Source organism: Abramis brama (assembly GCF_963993115.1).
Source record: "Abramis brama genome assembly, chromosome: 11".
In the NCBI taxonomy this organism is placed as follows: domain Eukaryota; kingdom Metazoa; phylum Chordata; class Actinopteri; order Cypriniformes; family Leuciscidae; genus Abramis; species Abramis brama.
Window position 1 is genome coordinate 7,380,844 of NC_139973.1, and position 22,423 is coordinate 7,403,266.

A 22,423-nucleotide genomic window follows, 5' to 3' on the forward strand; every position below is an offset into this window, starting at 1 on the left:
ATCTGTCCAGGGCCTAGAGAAAGAGCAAGAGCCAAAATGAAAGAAAAGGGACGACAGGGAATGAGAAAGAAAGGCAGAAACAAACAAACAAAGATAATTAATAGCTTAAGTCTTGGCTGTGCGGGTCGATAGAATATCTCCCATGGTGCTTTGCTCACATATATCTCCATTCTGTCTCTGCATCGCAGTAATACAGTAGATGAGTAGGATGTCCAACTGAATAATCCTATTAAATGTTTCCCTATGACTTAGAAATTCAGTTTTTAAGGACAAACGAAAGCATTTTCAATCATATTAGTTGCCTTTGTTCCAAAGATTGATCCCTAAGTGTAGGATCTTCAATTACATTGGGAGCCAAAAGTCTGAGATCACTTAATGAAAAATGATTTAAGTTAAACATTGAATTGAAACATGATTTTTAGAATACCTTTGGATTTTTATTTTATTTATTATTTTATTTTATTGTTTAAATTAAGTTAATAATTTGCTAGTCCTGTCATTCCCATTCAAATTCAAATTCTACTTCCCATGGGATGTGGCTAATTCACTTTCAAAATCCAATATATGATTTGGAAGGGAGCTAATTCATCAGTTCTGAATGCTTAATTTCACAAATTTGATGAGTGACCTAGAAATAGGGCAGAATTTATATTTCTTCATTTTATATCATGTGTTTTTTAATTCAAAATACTAAAACTTTGTTTATATCCATGTACAGGGACGGATTATGGCGATGATGTGCCCTGGGCACGTATGTCTCAAAAGGCCCCCTTCACCAAATTTTTCGACAACAGTATTGCACCTGTATTTGATCATACAGGATTAACAATGACACACTAATACGCAGGGAGAGAATGTACACAATATTCTGTACTTTCACACCACAAATTGGTTTATAAACACACTGTACAACATACTTTACAACATACTCTATCAAAAGCTTCTGAACTCTCCAAATCATATCACAGGAGAAAATCCCATGAATAATTTACATTTACATTTCTACATTTAGCATCGTTCACCACAGGCATTTAGCTTAGAACAAAAAAGTTGGTTTAACTTTACCTTAGCTGAGAGGGGGTATCTTTCTCGATTACCTCAGAGAAAACGCTTCCACAACATCATCAAAATCCAGTTCCCTCACAAGATCGCATTCAATGGCCAATTTTGCTTCTTAGTTCATTTTTTACTCTTGCCATGAGAGAAAATGAACGTTCTCCTTCAAAGTTGCTAATGGCAGGGTGAGGAAAAGCTTTAGGGCAACATACACATTGGGGAAAACCGAAGGCAGTCCATAATCAATAATTGTTTTCAGCATTTTTGATGGTGATCTGTCCGGCTCCATTGAAATGAAAGATCTGAACTGAATCAGCTCATCAGTTAAGTCATCAGGGTAAGCAGCAGAAAGGTTATGGACACCTGTAATTATGTTGCTGTCAGATTCTGAGTCTGGTACGAATAGAACACCAAAGAGACTATTCATGTGTTTATAAGCATCCATTCTGTGATCAAGGCAGTTGACAAGATGGTCAATGGTAGCATTAAATGTGTCCACTTGAAATTTACGGCTTCCACTAAGGCCTGCATCACCATCTGTGGTCTCGTCAGCAAAAGTTTTTCTTTTCTTTTCTTTTCTTTTCTTTTCTTTTCTAAGACTGACATACACCTATCACACTTAAAGCACTCCTCTCAAAGTGTTCAAATAGTTCTCGCTGAGCTGATACAAACTCGCGTAATGATTCAAGCAGTCTCATCGCTGTTCGAAGGTCCATATCATTTTTTTGTAGACATAAACTGGTCACGTTGAATCGTTCGAGTAGAGTATTCCAGAACTGCGCCATGAATGCAGTTTCCAGTTTGTCCATCTTTGCGCGCAGTCCCGATGCTTCGTTGCTTGTGTCCCTTTTTTTCGTTCTCATCTGCAGCTATGCTGTAGGCCTCTCTTATATTACTATAATTTTGCCAGAGAGCTTTGGCCGAATCAGCCCTACAGCTCCACCGAGTATTAGACAAATGCTTAAGTGTTAAGTTTGTCTTTTCGCACACTTTTGCCCATCGGCGAGTAGATGCAGAACAAAATGAATACAACGACTGTAGCAGACTAAAGTACTGTTCGACATCTGGACTGCTGTGCATACTGTTTACACCTACTAAATTCAATGAGTGAGCAGCATAAGGTATGTAAAGGATCAATGGATTTATCCGTTTTAAGTGAGCCTGCAGTCCATTGTATCTGCCCGACATATTACTCGCATTATCGTACGATTGGCCTCTACAGTGTAATATGTCCAAGCCAAGGTTGTTTACCATTTTAATGACGTAATCTGAATGTTAACTGGTCTGTGTGGGACAAATCTGGTGTTGAATCAGCGATGACTGAAAAATATTTGGCATCCTTTAATTCATTCGTGATTACTTGTTTAGTTTTTTCTCCTAAGACATCAATAAACTCCTCACATATACTTGATGACAAATAAGATACAATTCCCCTTCCTTTTTGGCCACGTGTTTAAATATGCTCCGATAGAAAGGGGTCAAAATGAAATATCAGCTCAAAAAGTCCTAGATAGTTCCCTCTCTCCTGCAATTTGTTTGACCAGAGCTGAGTCCATCGCCTGAGTGTTTTTAGATCTATGCAATAAGGCTAGTATACAGGACATATGACCTGGGCTCCGTTCTGGGTGCTTCCAATCACTGAATCCATCTGTAAAGGCGAGTCTTTTGGACAAGAAAAGTTAGCAAGAATAGCAGAACACCTGTCCCATTGATGGAGAGTATAAAAGCCACTCTCGTGACACAATCTGGCCATTTGGTAAGTGAGTGTGTAATAAATCATTGGTAAGGGAGCGAGTCTTGCCACCCAGACCGCTATCCCTTACGGAAGAAGTATATTTTGAGCTTCGTTTATGGAAAGCGGAAGCCCCTCTGTTAATAAGAATACTTCTCACCGAATCCCTTTTTATATCTCCCCACAATGCTGGGTTGTTGTTTGTCTCCGAAAACAGGTGGTCATCATCTGTCTTACTCTTAGTGTGATCCTGACATTGTGATGGTGACGGTGGCTGTGGCGGCGCCAGTGGGTTGTAGTAATCCCAATCACGGTTAGTTGTGCTAGCGCCATCTTCACTTGAAGCAGCAGAAACGTTGTTGTTAGCATCTGCAGTGTTTGCATTTTTAAAAAAGCTGGAGATTGTTGGTAGCTTTTGTAGCAATTGAGCTTCTCTTGCTTCCTTGTCCTTTTTTTGCTTTCTTTTCATTGATCCATTGGTTGTGGTTTTGAACTCATTTTTCTTTTGTTTTTCGAGTGACCGTCTTCTACACGTGACTTTATTTTACGCAATGATTTTCACTCGCCTCTAGATGTCCCTCTCAACAGCGCAGCAATACATTAAAATTATGTATTTGATTTATTTACCAGTTAATACTTTGCAACTGCAAAAAAACAATCACATTATTCCACAATATTCAACACAATTTTACTGAAAATAAAATAAAAATTATTATTATTATTTGAAAAGAAAATACACAGTAAATTTGACGGGGCCCCCTGCTGGCCCAGTGCCCTTGGCAAGTGCCCAGTAGGCCCGTGCGTTAATCCGTGCCCGTCCATGTATGAATAAAAGAAATCCCAGATTTTTGGGCCCTATACTGAAGGTGTTTATGAATGAAAGGATAAATTGTGTAGCATTGCCTGCCTGGAGTAATTCCTTCATAATTCATGGCAACAGATGAATAAATAATGCAGATGATAGAGCAGTGGTGTACCACAGAGAGCAAAGGGACTGAGCATGGTATCTTGCACCTCGTAGAATCTCTGCATGATAGGCTGATAAATAATGCTTACTTAATGTAATATAATATGTGATGTACACAGAATTCTCTCAGTTATTTATAGCTGGCTGCAGTGAATTAGAGACAAATTGAATGGGTATAGAGCAGTTACTTGTGTTGATCTTCTGGGTTTGTGTTGATCTAGGTTTTCTTTTAGTTCATTGTGAATTATTGTTCCATTTGATTTTTGCACGGTTGCTGGATTGAAAGCATATGGAACACCATTTTCTTATCTCCCACTATCAACAAGCAACCAATATTTTTGTATGTTTATGGTAACATTGTTTACATTTTATAGATATACAAGTTTATACATTTCAGACATTGCTTCAAAAAGAATAACTGCAAAAATAGAGTAAATTATTTAGATATCAATAGTCACCTTTTTCTAACCATTAATCAGCAAATCTATTTTTTATTTTTTTTTCTATTTTGTCTCCTCAGAGAAAACGGCCAGAGTAAAGATATTGTTACATTGAGGGTCCGTAGGCTATGGATGTTTGTTTACGGTGATGACCATACTGTATACTAACCTTAGCCCATACATTTTAAAAGATGGGCATGAAGAGCTGCCTCTTTGCCACATAATGTCTGATCATCTTATGATTTGTTCATCATTCCCTATTCAGACTCAAGCATACCTTTTGAGCGCAAGACAGCACTCTTCAATTCCAGACCCGAAGGCATTCCCGACTTCATTTTTTTTTTTTTTGCCCTGACCAGCACATGATTCAATTCAGTCTTCAGTCCTGCCTCCAGGGAAAAAGCTGAAAAACACTATGTTTGTGAAACGCCTTATTGTTTTTCTCCTTTGTCTTTTAGGCTGTTTTCAAAGGAGGGCTTTGTGACATCTTAACCCTGTATCAATATCAGTTATTTGCTTGTAATGTCTGTAACCGAGTGTGTTATCTAATACCGCAGTAGGTTCACGCTAATCAAATGAACACGTTTGTGTGCGATAAGTACCCTACCTCACAAGATCATCCGAGGCATTGATGGGAAACATACTGCACCGGTTCTCTTTGTTGACTCTCCTTCGAGCAGAACCTCATTCGATATTTTCAATATCTTCTGGGTTCCAGTAATGGGCCAAATTTATAATGCGTATGCTGCTGAGGGACCTTGAAGGGTCGAATTCTGAAATGAAGGAATAGATTTGGAGAGTTTTGAAAGGTGCCAGTAGCATACATCACCATGGAAAATGGTTGCCCAGTGGTGCTGTGGAGTTGACTTGGGCCACCGCTGAGTGATGAGCAATCTTCAGTCGCAGCATGGCACAATAACAAAGTAAACAGCCTATGCTGCTCTCAGCATACATAAATCTACAATATTTGATAAATAAGATTTGCCTGCTGTAATTGATTCCATGTGGAGATCCAAATAGAAACCTCTGAGGCCTTGGTAAATCTAATCAAGAGGGAGGTTAGTCATATGGTGAGTTACCTAAGGCTTTGTAATAATGGATCAATAATTATAACCTTAATAATTACTGGAGACAAACATGTAGATTATTATAAATAGTGCTCAAGATTCAGTCTGACATTTACTCTCCTCTGAGATTCTGCTCAGGCTGTTCTCAGAAACCATGCGTGCTTCATTCCAGGCGAGGTGCAAATGCAGTACGGATTCTGTTGATAAAAGTGCCCGGCTAAAAGGGATTTTTGAAATAAATATATATATAGTTAGATATCCCAGTTGACGTTGTGGATTGCTAGGGTTCTTTATCATTGTGAAGTCTGTGGGAGTTCTTGAGGAAAACATGATAGACATCCAGTCACTCGTGAAAATGCGACTCTGTCTGGGTTTACCGTGTTCGATTTAAAAGGGACGACAGAGGCATAAAGTCTCAAATCCTAAGACAAAACTTTTGCTTCAAGAAAGAAGACAAACAACTTTTTTTCCTCCATTGTGTGCTACTTTATATATGTAGAAATAATGAATCAGCTTCTTTTTCTCTAGTGCAAATATAAATTGGGACAATAGAAAATCTTTATGACTTGAAATGAGCTATTTAAGTGAATGTTTCACAGAGAAATTAACATTTACTCGCCTTTAATTAGAACTTTTATTTCCGTCTGTTAGGAAGGGTTAGGAAGACTTGGAATAAAGCGCATAGCTATATGTTTTTATATGATACCTGGTTTCTTGTCCTTTTTTAAGCTTCTCTCCATTGTAATTGAATGGAAACATTGTTCAGAATTCTCTTTTCTTTTTTCCACAGACAATAGACAGTCATACAGGTTTGAAATGAGATGAGGGTGAATACATGATGACAGAATATTTATTTTTGGGTGAACTGTCCCTTTAATTGTTAGCCAAGACAGGCTTCTAAAACGTATGGATGCTTTGTTAGTATCTTCTCTTGAGCTTTTTTCACAATGTGTCTGGAAAGGATAATTGACTCTGCCACCAATCAGGCGATCAAGTTCTGACATCCTGTCACTTTGACTCTGGGCTTGACTCTGAATGTGTCATTGCTATTATTAGAGCCTTCTCACAAAATTAGATTGAGCCTTTTTTTCTTCTTATATATTTCCCTAAAGACCTTATGAAATGTTTTGACAAGCACTTTTATGTATTTACTTTTGAAACAAGAGGTTGGTCTTCTTTCTTTCTTTCTTTCTTTCTTTCTTTCTTTCTTTCTTTCTTTCTTTCTTTTCAAATAGCCATCAGGGGCTATGTTAATAGCCGATCCCTGATCTCAAATTGCATTGTCAAATTATTATTACTTCTACTTTATTGGAAGTTTCTTAATACATTGCTCATGCCATAAGTTTCCATGGACACAGAAAGAGCTACTTTCAATCTGTTTAGGAAGTCGGTTCCAAAAAAAGAAGTAAATAAATAGAAAACTGACCTACCCACACAAAGAACTCCTATAACTCCTATATTTCTCCATCTTGTCAGTACCCATCTGTTCTCAGATCACCCCTCCTGCTGTTCGTTATTATTTGATTAAGCATCAAATATAACCCTGCTGGAAATGCTTGTGCATATTTTGGTCAATTCATGCAAGACATTCTTGCATGCATCAAAACACCATTTGTTCCTTTTACAAAGTCTTTTTATATTTAAAATAAATGAGCTAAATTTGACAATTTTAGTACAATTCTAAATTGCATTAGACTGACACATCAGCATTGGTTCAACCAGTGGTGTGAGTTTGGGGTGGGACAACCAATGGCAGATGGGAAGGTTTGAAAAACCTGATTGGAAACAATCATTATTTTTGCAATTCTCTTTCAGTTCTCTCCATCTGTCTTTGTCTGTCATCTATCTATCTATCTATCTATCTATCTATCTATCTATCTATCTATCTATCTATCTATCTATCTATCTATCTATCTATCTATCTATCTATCTATCTATCTATCTATCTGTCTGTCTGTCTGTCTGTCTGTCTGTCTGTCTGTCTGTCTGTCTGTCTGTCTGTCTGTCTGTCTGTCTGTCTCCTTTTTCTACTGTAAAATACTTTATTTAGAATATAATAAAACAATAATTTCCTACACATCCACCCAAGTCACTGTGTGACTTTGTCTGCTTTAATGTTGTCTCATTCAGTGACATTTGGAGTTCTTACCTTGAGGCCTTCAGTCATTTAAAATATCTCCTGACTCAATGTAGCATATGCACACAGCAGAGGGCTGCAAGTGACTGCAAGACTCCTGCCGTTAGGAAGCCTCTCCATATGGCATCTTTGAGGGTTCTCTTTTCTGTCTAATTAAAGCAAATCAGTGTTCGTCTCTCAGCGAGGACAGGTCAAACGCTTTGAAAATGCCCTCTCCTTGGAACGGCAACTATCGGTTTGTGTGGAGGTTTACAAGGGCTCAGTGTTTTCTCAGAAAGGATATAAGAAGTTTAATGAGCTTATTATTATGCACTCTTTTTTTCAGTTAATCTGCATATGACTATTTGCTGATATGACACGAGGTTAATTCAAGGCATCTGTGAAAGTAAGAGGGTTGGAGATTGGAACGATTAGACTTTCTACAACAAAAGACTACAACAAAAGAGGTAGCATATTTGTTAAACACAGTAAAGTACACAGTAACAAAACAATACATTGATACTGAGAACTGGTGCAATTTAAGGACCCAGCAGAGCAAAACTTTAACACATTCGTGATCCAAGGCTAAATAATGAAGATTCTCCGTAGAACATCCAGATTTTTAACCTGAACTTTAAAACTTTTAGAACTTTTAACTTTTGAAACAATCTTCTCATAAATCCATTATAATAAAAATCACATTTAGCTGTGCCTTTAATATAGAAAGTCATGGTCTGGATATGGGTCTCAGCTTATGTTCTCTGAAAGTCTCACAGTCTAGTTTAATATACCTAATTACCTCCAGCACTGACGGGTACGGTATCTTGACCATTACAGACAATTCCACAGCTCTGAATGGCTACTTAGCCACTATACAAAGTATCTCATTGATTGAATGCTGCAATAAATTCAGTATCTTCTATTTTTCAGGTCCCTTGGACTGGCAGGTCATGGCCTTGGTCTTAGGGGGTCTGGTATTGATCTCAGTCGGCAGTGCAGAAAAAATGATAAGGATAAAGCAAGCCACTTGACTTCATTGTAGAGTATAAACACTATGGCTCTGTGGTGCATTTAGAATATTGTTCTATTCGAGTACACTAAAAAAATTTTTTTCAGGTAACCTAAAAATATGCTTTATGTGGTAACATCTAAATGAGCTTATGATTTAATATAGATCTGACTGCACTAGGTTACACTACCAAGTCATTTTTAAAGGTCAGATCAGTTTGAAATAGCTCCTTACGGTAACTATCTTTACAGAATATATTTGAGCTGCCAAACATAGCAACGTCTCCCTCAACCAGTGCAGTGAGTTTGGACAGCACTACCAGTAATAAGCTGTTCGATGGGAGTTTTTCGACATGTTGTTCTTTATTTTGCAACTAGTAATCATGACACCTTTTTTTTCACAGGAAGTGTGTGTATCTCACAGTCGGTGAAAATCCCCCGTGAGCCAAAACCAGGAGAGTTTGATAAGATAATTCAGAGACTGGGAGAAAATCCGAATGCGAGGGTTGTTATTATATTTGCAAATGAGGATGATATAAGGTGAGTGGATTCTGTTGTTTTTTAAATTAACAACTATCCTAAAGGATTATACTATTTTTCTTTTTCCAGGTTTCCAATTATATTGTATAAGTTCTTTATTGTGGCTACGACGAAGCAGTTAAACTCATTTCTGCTATTAATTTGCTTCTGCAGAGTTAAAAAGTTAATAAAAGAAACACCAACATGTGTATTGTATTCTAATCTAACATTTGAAACACACAACAAGGACTCTGCATAGAGGTGAAAAACAAATTTCCCTGACCTCTATTGTAACATGTTTAATTTTGCCCCATGGGAAGGTCTACAACGCCCCAGCAATGAGCACCTGGAGTACCTAATCAGAACTATTAGAACCCAGCTGTTCTCATGAAAATTGACAAAAAGCCTTCACTTAAATGTGCTATTAGACATCCATTGAATAATAATCGTTTTAATTTGAAGGAATAATTATGGTCAAACTTTTTCAATTTGTTGCTTGCTTGAGCGTTCAGGATGACTGTTTAATCATGCTTATCTAATTATTGTTTGTCAGCCATTGTCCTTGAGATCATAATGGTTTGTTTATCCATGTTCACGTCGATGCACCTGTAATTCAGAAAGTATGTTTTTCCTAATGGAAAAAAATAAACTTTATAGACAACATGATGAAATTAAAATGGACCCTTTGCACTTTTATACATGTTCTTGATTTTATTTTGCATGATATTCCAAAAATATCTTTCATTAGAATGTAACAACTTGATAACTTGCTTCAAGTTTCCTTTTTAGCTGGTGTCACCTCAGCCATGCAGATTGTTGATTAATATTAACCAATAACCAAATGGCTATTTAGGAATTGTATTAGGCTTTTGTTGTACAGGGGTTGGACAATGAAACTGAAATACTGACCAATATAGTGTTGGAGGTTTTATGCCTATATACAGTATGTGCGGCCTGGTGGCCGATCTTCATTGATTTTACATTCCATCAGTAAGACCAGAGTGTGAAGGTTGAATTAGCTGAGCAATAGCCTAGCTGTACATAAAATATTGGAATCCACACGGCATAATGGATGACATATCAGAGCTCAAAAGAGGACAAATTGTTGGTGCACGTCTCACTGGCTCATCTGTAACCAGGACAGCAAGTCTCTGTGGTGTATCAAGACTTCTAGAGCTAATGTATCCAGAATAATGTCGGCATACCACCACATAGGACGAACCACAGTAACTGTTGACGCAAGAGAAAGCTGTCTGTCCAGGTACTAACCCAGGTTGTATCCAAAAAACAAAACCACATCTGCCCAACTCAATGCAGAATTAAATGTGCATGCACCTTGACTCTCCTGTTTCCACCAAAACTGTTCATCGGGAGCCCCACAGAGTCAATATTCATGGTTGGGATGCTTAAGCAAAACCTTTGGTCTCTCATGCCAATGCCAAATGTTTCAATGGTGCCAACAGTGCAAATCTTGGGCTGTGGACAATGTGAAACATGTATTGTTCTCTGATGAGTGCACCTTCACTGTCTTTCCCACATCCATGGGAGTTCCGGTGTGGAGAAGCCCCAAAGAGCCTTTTACACCCGACTGTTGCTACCCAGAGTGAAGCACGGGGTGGATCAGTGATGGTTTGGGCTGCTATATCATGGTATTTGTCTTCTGTGTTTGATTGGCGCGTCCCTGCCAAGGACTAACAAACCATTCTGGAGGACCATGTGCACCTAATGGTCAAACATTGTACCCTAAAGGGAGGTGCCATGTATCAGCATGATAATGCACCAAGACACACAGAAAGACTTGTGACAGAATGGTTTGATGGTTATGAAAGTGAAGTTGAACATCTCCCATGGCCTGCACAGTCACCAGATTTAAATATTTTTGAGCCACTTTGGGGTATTTTGGAGGAGCAAATCAGAAAATGTTTCCCTCCACCAGCATCACATAGTGACCTGGCCACTGTTCTTCAAGAGGAATGGATCAAAATCCCTCTGGCCACTGTGAAGGACAATTCTCAAGACGAATTGATGCTGTATTGGCCGCAAAAGGAGGCCCTACACCAGACTAATACATTATTGTGGTCTAAAACCAGGTGTTTCAGTTTCATTCTCCAACCCCTGTAGTTATTGCTTCATTTTGAAAGTAAAATGTGTTGGGAATGGCGTCTCATGTTTAATGTAGGTAAATAAATAGCAGCAAGGGCATAGCCGGCAAAGATGTGGGCGAATTTAATTCAGCTATTAAAATGTTGATAAGTTACTAGCATATAAGCCCAGAAAATGTATTCCACGGCTTATGGAAAACTGCATGCGAAGATGCTTCAAGTCTGTGTCTGTTTAAAAGACAGAAAATGATTTTGTGTGCACCGCCTGAAACATACTTTATTGAGCCATTATTATCTTGGGGAAATGCTTTTGCTGTCAGTTGTGCATGACTAATTTTGACATCAATTGCTACTGTGTGCCTGACGGAAAATGCTTAGAAATTTCTGCGCTGAGCAGTGTCAATACTGACCTTTCAATAACACATTGATTTGCAGTTACTGTAAATGGAGAATCACCAAAGCACCACAGAAAGTAGACAATAATTGCAAACAAGTAATTAGAGTTGATGTGACTCAGAGCCTGGTAGAAAAGCCTATATTCAACTTTTTACTGCCACTCATCTTTTAACAGACGGCTACTCCAGGCAGCAAAAAAAGCCAATCAGACGGGTCACTTCCTGTGGGTGGGGTCAGATAGCTGGGGCTCGAAAATATCGCCAGTGCTTCACCAGGAGGAAATGGCCGAGGGAGCTGTCACCATCCTACCCAAACGACAGTCCATCAGAGGCAAGTGACAGATTAAATCCTCCACTTGTCAGTGGTTGCTCTCATCCATTAGAGAGCAGTTCTGAACCAGAGCGTGTGCTTAATGTTTTATGACAACACATTAGCTACTTGTGATGCATTTAGTAATCATAACAAGTTATGATGCATGCATTGTGTTAAAGGAATAGTTCACTCAAAAACAAAAATTCCTTCAAATATGCAACTTACTTTCTTCAGTGGAACACAAAAAGAGGACTTTGAAATATCCTCATCCAGCACTTTTCCATACAAAAAAGTACCAGCAATCTCTGAAAGAGCACTATAGAAGTGGTCAATCGACTTGTATGCTTTTATTCCAAGTCTTTTAAAGCCATTTAATGGTTTTGTGTGATCAACGGACCAAATTGTAAGTCGTAATTCACTGAAAAGCCTCCATTTAAATATGATGCATTCTTAATTGTTAATGACATCATCAAGTATCTTGTGTGTAGGACTGAACAATATGGCAAAAAATAATTATTATTATTATTTCAGAACAACACAATACCACATCATTTTATATTGATATGTATCACAATATTCTTTAACAAGGAAGGAAATGCATGTACACGTAACTTTTTGTTTACATGCAAGTAAACTCCACAGAGTAAGTTAACTTTTAATATGGGGCCCATGAAATCCATAAACCATCCATTTTCCCCCAAATTCTGTGTTTTTTATTTATTTATCTTTTATCTGTTATATGCTTCAAAACTGTCTAATGACATGAATTCATAAAATTGTAACAATTTAATCAAACTTTTAATCAAATGAAAATATACCAATTAATTTACAACAAAATAACTGCTGTGGTAACTGCAGTATAAACTGCATGAAGATTGTTAAAAAAATGCCCCCTATGTGTTCCACAGAAAAATAGCAACTTATTTGGAATGACTTGAGGACGAGTAAATGATGATATCATTTTTGGGTGAACTTTTCACAGCAAAATAGAACATTCTCGGTGAGACAAAAATTACATGCAACATGCAAATGTTCTGTCAAATCATGTTGCTCTCTGAAGTTCATTGGCTGAGAGCTTTGACTCTGACAGAGCGCATTAAAGTGACACAGATCTCATCGATCTACCCTCAGGCTTTGATCGCTACTTCACCAGCCGCACGCTCGAGAACAACCGGAGGAATATCTGGTTTGCAGAGTTCTGGGAGAACAATTTCAACTGCAAGCTCAGCCGCCATGCCTTGAAGAAGGGATCTGGCATTAAGAAATGCACAAGTAAGTATCTCTCCCTCTCCCTCTGGCAATACTCCATTTCACAGAGCTCCATAAAAGAGAGAAAGTGAGAAAAGGGAGAAGCCAAATCTATCGTAAAAGACTAGGCCTGCTTTTCTCAGATCGCCTGAAATGGGCCTTTGTTTACACCAGAGTCTGATTAGTCATACCACAGCAAAGCTGTTCTACGTCTGATGTTTTCTGATGCACAGCAGCAGCATCCCTACGCTAAGCACACAGAACCAATGCAATCCAGCCAATTGGAAAAGAGATGATGATCTTTAATTGATTCGAGCCTTCTCTCGGGGGAAGAGCCGCCCTTGGTGGCGCCGTCAGTTATAAGTTCAGCCCTGGTCAGAGCCCGTCCGTTTGGCTTTGAAGAAAGGTTGACTCCTAGCAACACATTTCAGGCTTCATCCAATCAGTGCAGGTTGCGATCTTACGAGGAGGGGTTTCCGCCGGCAGACCTTTTCGAGGGTGGCTACGGTAGCGCATCTAATTCTCAGCTTGTAGCCTACCGAGCATTACAGCGCTTACTGCACTGCACCAGTAAGCAGGGCAGGATATTAACCTCTCGGTTCAGTATCGGTGCGGTGACCTCCTAGAGACGGCAGAAGCCAAATTATATGCGACTGTGGCAAAGGGGCTCACTGTAACATCTCAGCGCGCTAAATGTCACCGTGCATAATCCTTGTCAGTGGGCTCACTTGTAATGGCTGGCCTTTAGCGTGCTGCAAGAAGTATCTGGCCTGAAACAAAATCCATCGCTCCGCCACAACATAATAAATCACTTTTTCTTTATGCTAATTGCTGCACCCACAAGAAAATTCATCATTGTTACCTTACATTCTTGAATAGCCATTGGTGATTAAATGCCGTGCTTCTATTCACTTGATCAAAAAACATGCTATGTTGTTTTCTGTGTGCGTGAATGAGATGCAAAACATGCCACTGAGCACAGCTTTTTCAACATGCTTCTTTTTTTTTACATGCTTTTGCAGCACCCAATGGTTCACATCTAAAAAAAAAACGAGGCGTGTGAGTGTATTGCACATACTAAATGCTGAAATCAGGCTTGATTATTCATGTAAAGAACATGGCATTTGCCATGCACATTGTAGCAGATTTATAATGCCACGTGGGAAATGAAAATGGTGTTAAGACTGTTTGCACAGCTTTATTACTGTAGTTCAAGAAAACAACTTTGTTGAAAGACAATGCAGCCTTAACTGGGTCGCATCCTCTAACAGCTTTGTCTCAAAGGGAGGATGTAATATTTGTCTGAAAGCACGGATTCAGAACCGGAGGCCACTACGGCTGTGGCTGGATAAACCTTTATCGTTCGCGTGGAGTCTCGAGTTAGCATAGTGACGGTCTCCAGGGTCTGGGTGTTTTCAGCGCTGTAATAACTGCTGATGGAGATTAGCAGTCTAGATCTGCATGTATTTTCCATTAAGGTTTAGCTAGCATGGTTCCTAGCATGTCATGCATTCAGGACCTGTACTTTCCGTTAAAATTCTGAGTTTGATTTGCATAGTGTTATAAGCACAGTGAGGAGTTGTTGTTTTTTTAGTCATCTAGACAGACTACAGTGTTGCCTCAAATATAGCCTCAGAGGGACAATGCTAATGCATGAGTCAACAGGCACCCACAGATTCGCCTGAATTCCAGCTGACATTTTCGATAATGACTAATGTGATGGAGGATCTGTGAAACATATTTGGGGTATGAATCAAAGCTGATTCTATGACAACACTGTCTTTCATTCATTTTATTAGCTGTGAGCTGGGTTTTACATACACTATGCAAGGTATTATTTGCAGTATTTATTTATTTATTTATTTGATGTTGAAACTGTTTTCAGATTAAAGACCTATGAAACCGCATTTAGCTTATACCAGTAATCAGGCAGCACAATACTATATATATACCATTTTTATGTTCTTTAAAGATGTATCTTATGCTCACCAAGTCTGCATTTGTTTGATCAAAAAACAGTAATATTGTGTATTAATATTATAACAGTTAAAAATAATAATGTACAGCATCATTACTCCAGTTGTCAGTGTCACATGATCCTTCAGAAATCCTTCTAATGTACATTTTCCATACTGTACATTCCTGTATGTTGTGTTGATTAAAATCACTAATTGTACTGTTTTATTTTTGATTAGTCAAAATAGTATAATGTTGACAATTTAGATTATTGCCATATATAGCCTGAAAATAATTATTGCCTTTTTGTATGGGACACAATTTAAATATTGGTGCATCTCTAACTATAATATTTTTGTAAGCATATATTAAGTATTTAATGCATATTATATTTATCACTAACTGTTTTTGGTGATTATTATTATTATTATTTGAATTCACCTTTTTTTTGTTTTGTTTTTGTAAACATTGCAGATGTAATGATGGTCACAGGCACAGAGATGCAGCTTCAATTTAACCAAGCTGAGTGCTCACAAACCTGGCTCACTCAGAGATAATTTCAAGTCATTTCAAGTTCACTTTGATTCGGACGTGCCTGAACATAGTGTTGACCAAATGATTGAGTTGTTTACTCTGTAATTAGTCAGGCCTGTTCCATCAGTTTGACCCGTTGATGTGGATTTGTGCGCTGACGGTGTAATCAACCAATCACATCAATGTTTGCCAGTATATTGCCGTTCCCTCCTTACATTCGCTGTTGGAGCTTAGTGAGAACACATCGAGCTCAAGGGAAGTCCCCCGCTGAAACTTAATCCACTGATGTCACTGTTGGAGAGTGCTATACAGTACTTTAGAAAAACTAGTGATAAAGAAGTCATTTGATGTCATATTTCTTATTTAAAGTGTTCCTTTTTTTGTAGAAAGGTTAATGGTTGAAGCAAAACAAAAATGGCACAAATATATTTTCACCTTGAGGCATAAGCCTGATTTTTGGCCTTTATTGACGTGCTGTCAGCTTGTTCAATGGCCCTAATTCATGAAACACGTGCAAGACCAATTTCTGTGTAAATCATTCGGAAAACTGTTGCTACATAAATTGTTCGGGTTCATGTTTCACGAATGAGTCCCAATGTGCGCTGCCTATCTGACTGTGGTATAGTTTTTACATCAAGATCTGACCCCACAATCAAATGACTTTATTGGTTTATTGATTTAAAAAGCTTAAAATGCCATTTTTAGGGGTCAGTAAGATTTTTTAAAATACTTTCATTAAGAAAGGACAAATTAAACTGATCAAAACTGACAGTGAAGAAATTTACCAATGCTGTTTTGAACTTTCTATTTGTCAAATAATCCTTAAAAATTGTGGTTTCCACAAAAATTAAAGCAGCACAACTGTTTTTAACATTGATGATAATAAGAAATGTTTATAGAGCAGCAAATCAGCATATTAGAATTATTTCTGAAGGATCATGTGACACTGAAGTCCAGAGCAATGGATTACTTCTTTCAAAACCATTAAAACGATCTTACCAACCCCACATTTTTGTATGGTAGTGTCTGTTAGATTTAGTACAAAAGCACATGTATGCATCATGTTGAATTTAATTTAGATAATGCATTCGATAGCAAGTTAATGAGTACAATGTATAGCATTGCTGTTTTATCAGAGAGAATGCAATGCTTGAATATAAAGACTGTGTTGACCCCCACGCTTATCGAAGATCCAGCAGCCAGAGATAGAAGAGTGCTCTACATCAATGCTGCGATTTTCCAGCCCTCACAAAAGCCCTCTGGTTACTGTCGGATTAAAAGGCTGGATATCTCAGCGTTCAGCTCTCTCTGCCTCCCCTCCTCTCTACCTCCTTCCCATTCTCTATCTCTCGCTTTCTGTCTTTCTCTGTTTGTAGCACTCGGCTCTGCTTTTATCAGGGTTGAACATACAGGAAATTCTCCATGCAGGGAGCAGCTTGTGATTATGGATTGCACATGTTGAGATGGATCTCTGTGATATCAGAGGATGGGAGGACAAACTTTAACTTGTTGACATCTGTTTGCTGTAGTTACATGATTTCACTGCTCTCTTGAGTAGGGGTGACGTGCAGCCTGACTTTTGAGTCCATTTTGTAGCTTATACTCAGTGTTTTCGGTGGGGTAGTGACCCAAAAATAGTCAAATAAACATGTATTGATAGGATTGGAATATAAATAAGCCTAGAAACTTATAAAAGACCAATGCATTTTTTTAAAAGAACTTTTTATTTTTACAATTTGGGTTCCATTTTGGTGCTCCACTTGGGTCCTAAAGCAGAACTGGTTGAGAACCACTAATCTAGTTGCTACAGGCTACTAAGCGGCTTAATCAAATTGCATAGCACCATTCTTATTCTTGCCAATTTTTTGGTGTGTAATATGCATCAGATAGTCAGTAATTATCTACATGCACATTGTCTGAAGCTGAGTAGCATCGGACTGACGGATGCTGATAAATATATGTATTAGCCTGGGTATTGATTGTACACAAAATGCCTCATTTAACTAGTTTTTTAAAGGTATAAATATTGGAGGGAAATGTTGCTGCTGGCAAAAAGGTTTAATTTGATCCATGTTTTTTTTTTTATTTGCCAAATGACCAGAAAAAGCAGTTCCAGTGTAAGCATCTCAATTAATTGTTACATATGGTGTAGTGGCTCAAATATTTCCTACAAAATGGGCCTCAGAAAGTACCATTTCTAGTTTTTATAAATGTATGTATAGGGTTAAGCACTCAAATCAGATGCAGTCATCCAGGAATTATAATTTATTTTTTATTTTTATTTTTTTAAATAAGCTATAAAGTGGACAGATTGGTAATAGATGCACTGCATTTAGAATTTTCCCATGACATTCCATGAGAAGTATATTTTTAACCAAAGCGAGGATTTCTTGGCCCATAATTCCACTTGGGCTTGTTCTAAATTGCATAAATTGCGTTCTCAGTTCAAAAAACGAACCAAACAATTATTTAAAATAAACATCAATATATAATGCACACTTAGCTTGAAATGGAGTTGTTAGTTCAGGAGTCGAATGGACCATTGGTCTGCGGAAACATCTTTTGCCAGCTGTCTGGATCAGTTTGATAATTGGTATTCGTAGATGTAAGCATGATGCTGCTGCAAATATGCACACAGATCTGCTGTATTGTGCAGCCCTGTGCCACTTAATTTCAAACACTTAAGCAGTGTTTAAGAAAATGGTGAGCAAATTCTTTCATCGGTCCGCTGCACAGCACTTACTGTGCAACAATACTTGTCTTAATCAGAGTCTTTGTTTTATTTTCAGCAAAATTATCTAAACATTCTTAACACTATAAATTAAGTTAAATATGGTACTACCACCTGTCTGGGTCGCAGTATGTATATGTAAATTGTATGCAGATGAGGCTCTGCATAATAAGCTTTTGTAAGCTTGCATGCACAATTTTCTGCTAATTTAGATTAGCAGGTCCAAGAGTATGTGAGAATGGTTTTATGAATCTGAAAACCATATATGTGTGTAAAATTTTCCATTATAACACCACCTGTCCTGTAGAGGAAGCACAAAAACCTTGCACAGAAACTTAAAAATGTGTTACCCAAGTGAATCTCCTGCAGTTAACTACTAGTGAAGAATATATAACTTTTTTCCACCATACTGAGATGTATAGTGTTGGCAGGAAGCGAAACTAAGAAGAGTGGTCACTCCACAAACATTTGCACATTAATTGCTTTTTGAGCAAAGCAATATACAGCAAAGCTATTTTTGTATGTACCCGTGAACACAACCTCAGCACAAGCTCTATCATTGTTTGCATCTCTCCTTCCTTGCAACACTCAATGGGGATTGTAAGGCAAGTTTGGCCCTGTTTACACCTGGTATTATGATGCATTTTGGTCGATCGGGGTAGACGAAGTAGACGAGGGAGAGACATATCCGTTTACACCTGTATTTTAATCCATCTCTTTTGTCCACTTTCAACCACTTCTGTCCTGATTTCTTCAAGTGGACGGTCTATGGGTGGGTAAATGTATAGGTTTTTTCAGATCTTTCGATCTAATGGGCAAAATAAGCTCACACAATTTACATATGAACGTGCCCAGAGATAACAGAAAAACGTACGGAGAACAGCAGCTTTAGTTTCTGCTCTGACAGCCGCAAGGCCGAAATCAAGTGCGTGTTAGAAATCAGGAATGGTGAGAGAACATTGTGCTTGGTACATTTTTAAATCTAATTTAATTTGTATTTAAATACATTTAATATTTTCAAAATACATAAAATACTTTTTGCCTGTCAACCTCTTCATCAGGGTACTGATTTCGTGCATCAACTAGTTCAGACACGCCCCCTCCCCCCAACCCCAACATTCATGCATGTGAGCTGCCGTACAACTCGGCATTGGATTAGTGATGTTTCTGGAATAAGGTGAGGATGTCATGATCAATTCTACTTTTTGATTAAAGTTAAAATAGTGCATTATTCCGATTTGCCTTCAGTTAACATGAAAGAATAAAAGAGCACAGACAAGTGGGAAAATAGTGATAGCCAATCAGTCTTGATCAATTGTTGATTTTTATCAATTAGCTTGTCAAATGTGTTTAAAGCATTACTGCATATTAGGGCTGGGTGATATGACACTACATATCATAGCGATGATATAAAGTCTGAATCGATGGAAGTTTTTCTAAGGCCATGTCCACACTAATACGTTTTCGTTTGAAAACGTATATTTTTCTCTCCGTTTTGGCCTTCTGTCCACACTGAGACGCCGTTTTTATTCATGAAAACGCACTCCAAAGTGGATACATTTGAAAACGCCGTTTTCACGTTGTAGTGTGGACTGTGAACGATGACGTAAATTTTGTCATGTGACGCATATAGTACCAATAGATATTCATGTTTATACCAGTATTGTGCCTGTTATGTGCTATTCACTTTCACACTGTTTCAAAATATTCTACATTGCACACTCTTCATATCACAGTCCTGCAGTGCAAAGATGACAGAATTTACTCACATTTGCTGTCCTGCGGCAATACATGAGAGCAGTCGCGTTATAGACCAAACATACGGTGACTACGTGCAACCTGGACCGCATCGGTGAATGGTGAGATATTTTACTAAATAAAATGATCCTGTCATAAGAATTGCGTGATAACTTCATTATTTATTTTTCCATCTGAATCATATCAGTGATATTTTGTGGGGTTTTACGCATGCGCAGTAAGATGAATTTAGCGTTTTCAGGCGTTTTTCAAAAGTCTCATCCACCCTGAAACGTCCGAAAACGCCTGAAAACGCTAGTGTGGACGGAGAGCGTTTATAAACGAAAACGCCGTTTTCAAATGTATCCGGATTAATGTAGACGTAGCCTAAATCATTTACATAGATAGGCCTATTTGTGGGGTAAGCAAATTTATCCGTGCAGCTTTTAGTGGGCAATTTAGGAATTATTGGAACGTTGGAGTGGAAAAAGAAGCACTGATGAATGATACACCAAGCTCTTTCAGCAGCTTGGTGAAAAAAGGTCCACTATTGGAGCAATCATTAGAAAATGGAAGAAGCTAAACATGACTGTCAATCTCCCTCGGACTGGGGCTCCATGCAAGATCTCACCTCGTGGGGTCTCAATGATCCTAAGAAAGGTGAGAAATCAGCCCAGAACTACACGGGAGGAGCTGGTCAATGACCTGAAAAGAGCTGGGACCACCGTTTCCAAGGTTACTGTTGGTAATACACTAAGACGTCATGGTTTGAAATCATGCATGGCACGGAAGGTTCCCCTGCTTAAACCAGCACATGTCAAGGCCCGTCTTAAGTTTGCCAATGACCATTTGGATGATCCAGAGGAGTCATGGGAGAAAGTCATGTGGTCAGATGAGACCAAAATAGAACTTTTTAGTCATAATTCCACTAAACGTGTTTGGAGGAAGAAGAATGATGAGTACCATCCCAAGAACACCATCCCTACTGTGAAGCATGGGGGTGGTAGCATTATGCTTTGGGGGTGTTTTTCTGCACATGGGACAGGGCGACTGCACTGTATTAAGGAGAGGATGACCGGGGCCATGTATTGCGAGATTTTGGGGAACAACCTCCACATGACAATGACCCGAAGCACACAGCCAGGATAACCAAGGAGTGGCTCTGTAAGAAGCATATCAAGGTTCTGGCGTGGCCTAGCCAGTCTCCAGACCTAAACCCAATAGAGAATCTTTGGAGGGAGCTCAAACTCCGTGTTTCTCAGCGACAGCCCAGAAACCTGACTGATCTAGAGAAGATCTGTGTGGAGGAGTGGGCCAAAATCCCTCCTGCAGTGTGTGCAAACCTGGTGAAAAACTACAGGAAACGTTTGACCTCTGTAATTGCAAACAAAGGCTACTGTACCAAATATTAACATTGAATTTCTCAGGTGTTCAAATACTTATTTGCAGCTGTATCATACAAATAAATAGTTAAAAAATCATACATTGTGATTTCTGGATTTTTTTTTTTAGATTATGTCTCTCACAGTAGACATGCACCTACGATGACAATTTCAGACCCCTCCATGATTTCTAAGTGGGAGAACTTGCAAAATAGCAGGGTGTTCAAATACTTATTTTCCTCACTGTATATTGTTACTGTGAAGTATAATTAAGATTTTGGGTCATATCACCCATCCATATTCTTTGCTAGATATCAGAAAAGGTTCCCACAGTTTTACATACAGTATGAATTTTTGAATAGTGTTCACCACAAGTAATCAGGGGCGTCGGACTGGGGGTAAAACCAGTACTGATTACCAGGGCCCCAAAGGGAGAGAGGGCCCTTGAAAAGTCTGGAATATATTTTATGTTACCTGGATATTTTCATTTCCTAATTAAATTGCATAATGAATGTCAGATGAAATCTAAAATTAGTGTATTGGCTGAATAACTTGGTTGATTGACTGACTGGTCCCACCCCTTGCTAATGCGCCAAATGGTTTAGTCCATCTGCACGCATTTTGTTTACGTTAGTTAGTTCAGCATCTGGAGGAGCGCAAACTTCTGCTGTAGAACTGTCTTTCTCAAAGCAAGGCAAATCAGGCCCACCAAAATGAAAGGAACGACATTAGCAGGAACGAAAACAAAATGAGGGGAAACAATTGGTAACTGACTTATTTTCAAAGAAAGGTGAGCACAATCTAGAACACGAAATCTGTAGTGCTAAACTGCTTGGATATCTCCGCGATCGTTAGTGCTAAAATCAACTGAGACAACCCATTGAAAGAGCAGAACATACACTTTCCGATGATAATTTGGTTATACATGTAATCTGAGGTAAAGGCTAAATAAATAAACTGTAGCCTACACTAACAATGCTGTTTGCACAACATTATAATAGCCTAAATTGAAACCTGTTTAATTTTAAATTAATAGGCTATAATATCTAAAATTAGCAATAATTAGCAATTATATAGCCTACGTTGAGTGTTATATACAAAAAGAAAATTGTAATATCAT

At 38.3% G+C, this 22,423-nt stretch overlaps 1 protein-coding gene across 2 annotated transcripts in view; it reads left to right on the forward strand.

The window, feature by feature from the left end:
• The window catches only part of grm4 (glutamate receptor, metabotropic 4), a 166,011-nt gene that overhangs the window by 106,497 nt on the left and 37,091 nt on the right, over window positions 1-22,423 (forward strand). For both annotated transcript variants that reach the window (XM_084127723.1, XM_084127724.1), the window contains exons 4-6: window positions 8,791-8,926; window positions 11,579-11,733; window positions 12,847-12,987. In XM_084127723.1, the coding sequence (XP_083983849.1) occupies window positions 8,791-8,926; window positions 11,579-11,733; window positions 12,847-12,987 (432 nt within the window). The remainder of the gene's footprint in view (window positions 1-8,790; window positions 8,927-11,578; window positions 11,734-12,846; window positions 12,988-22,423) is intronic.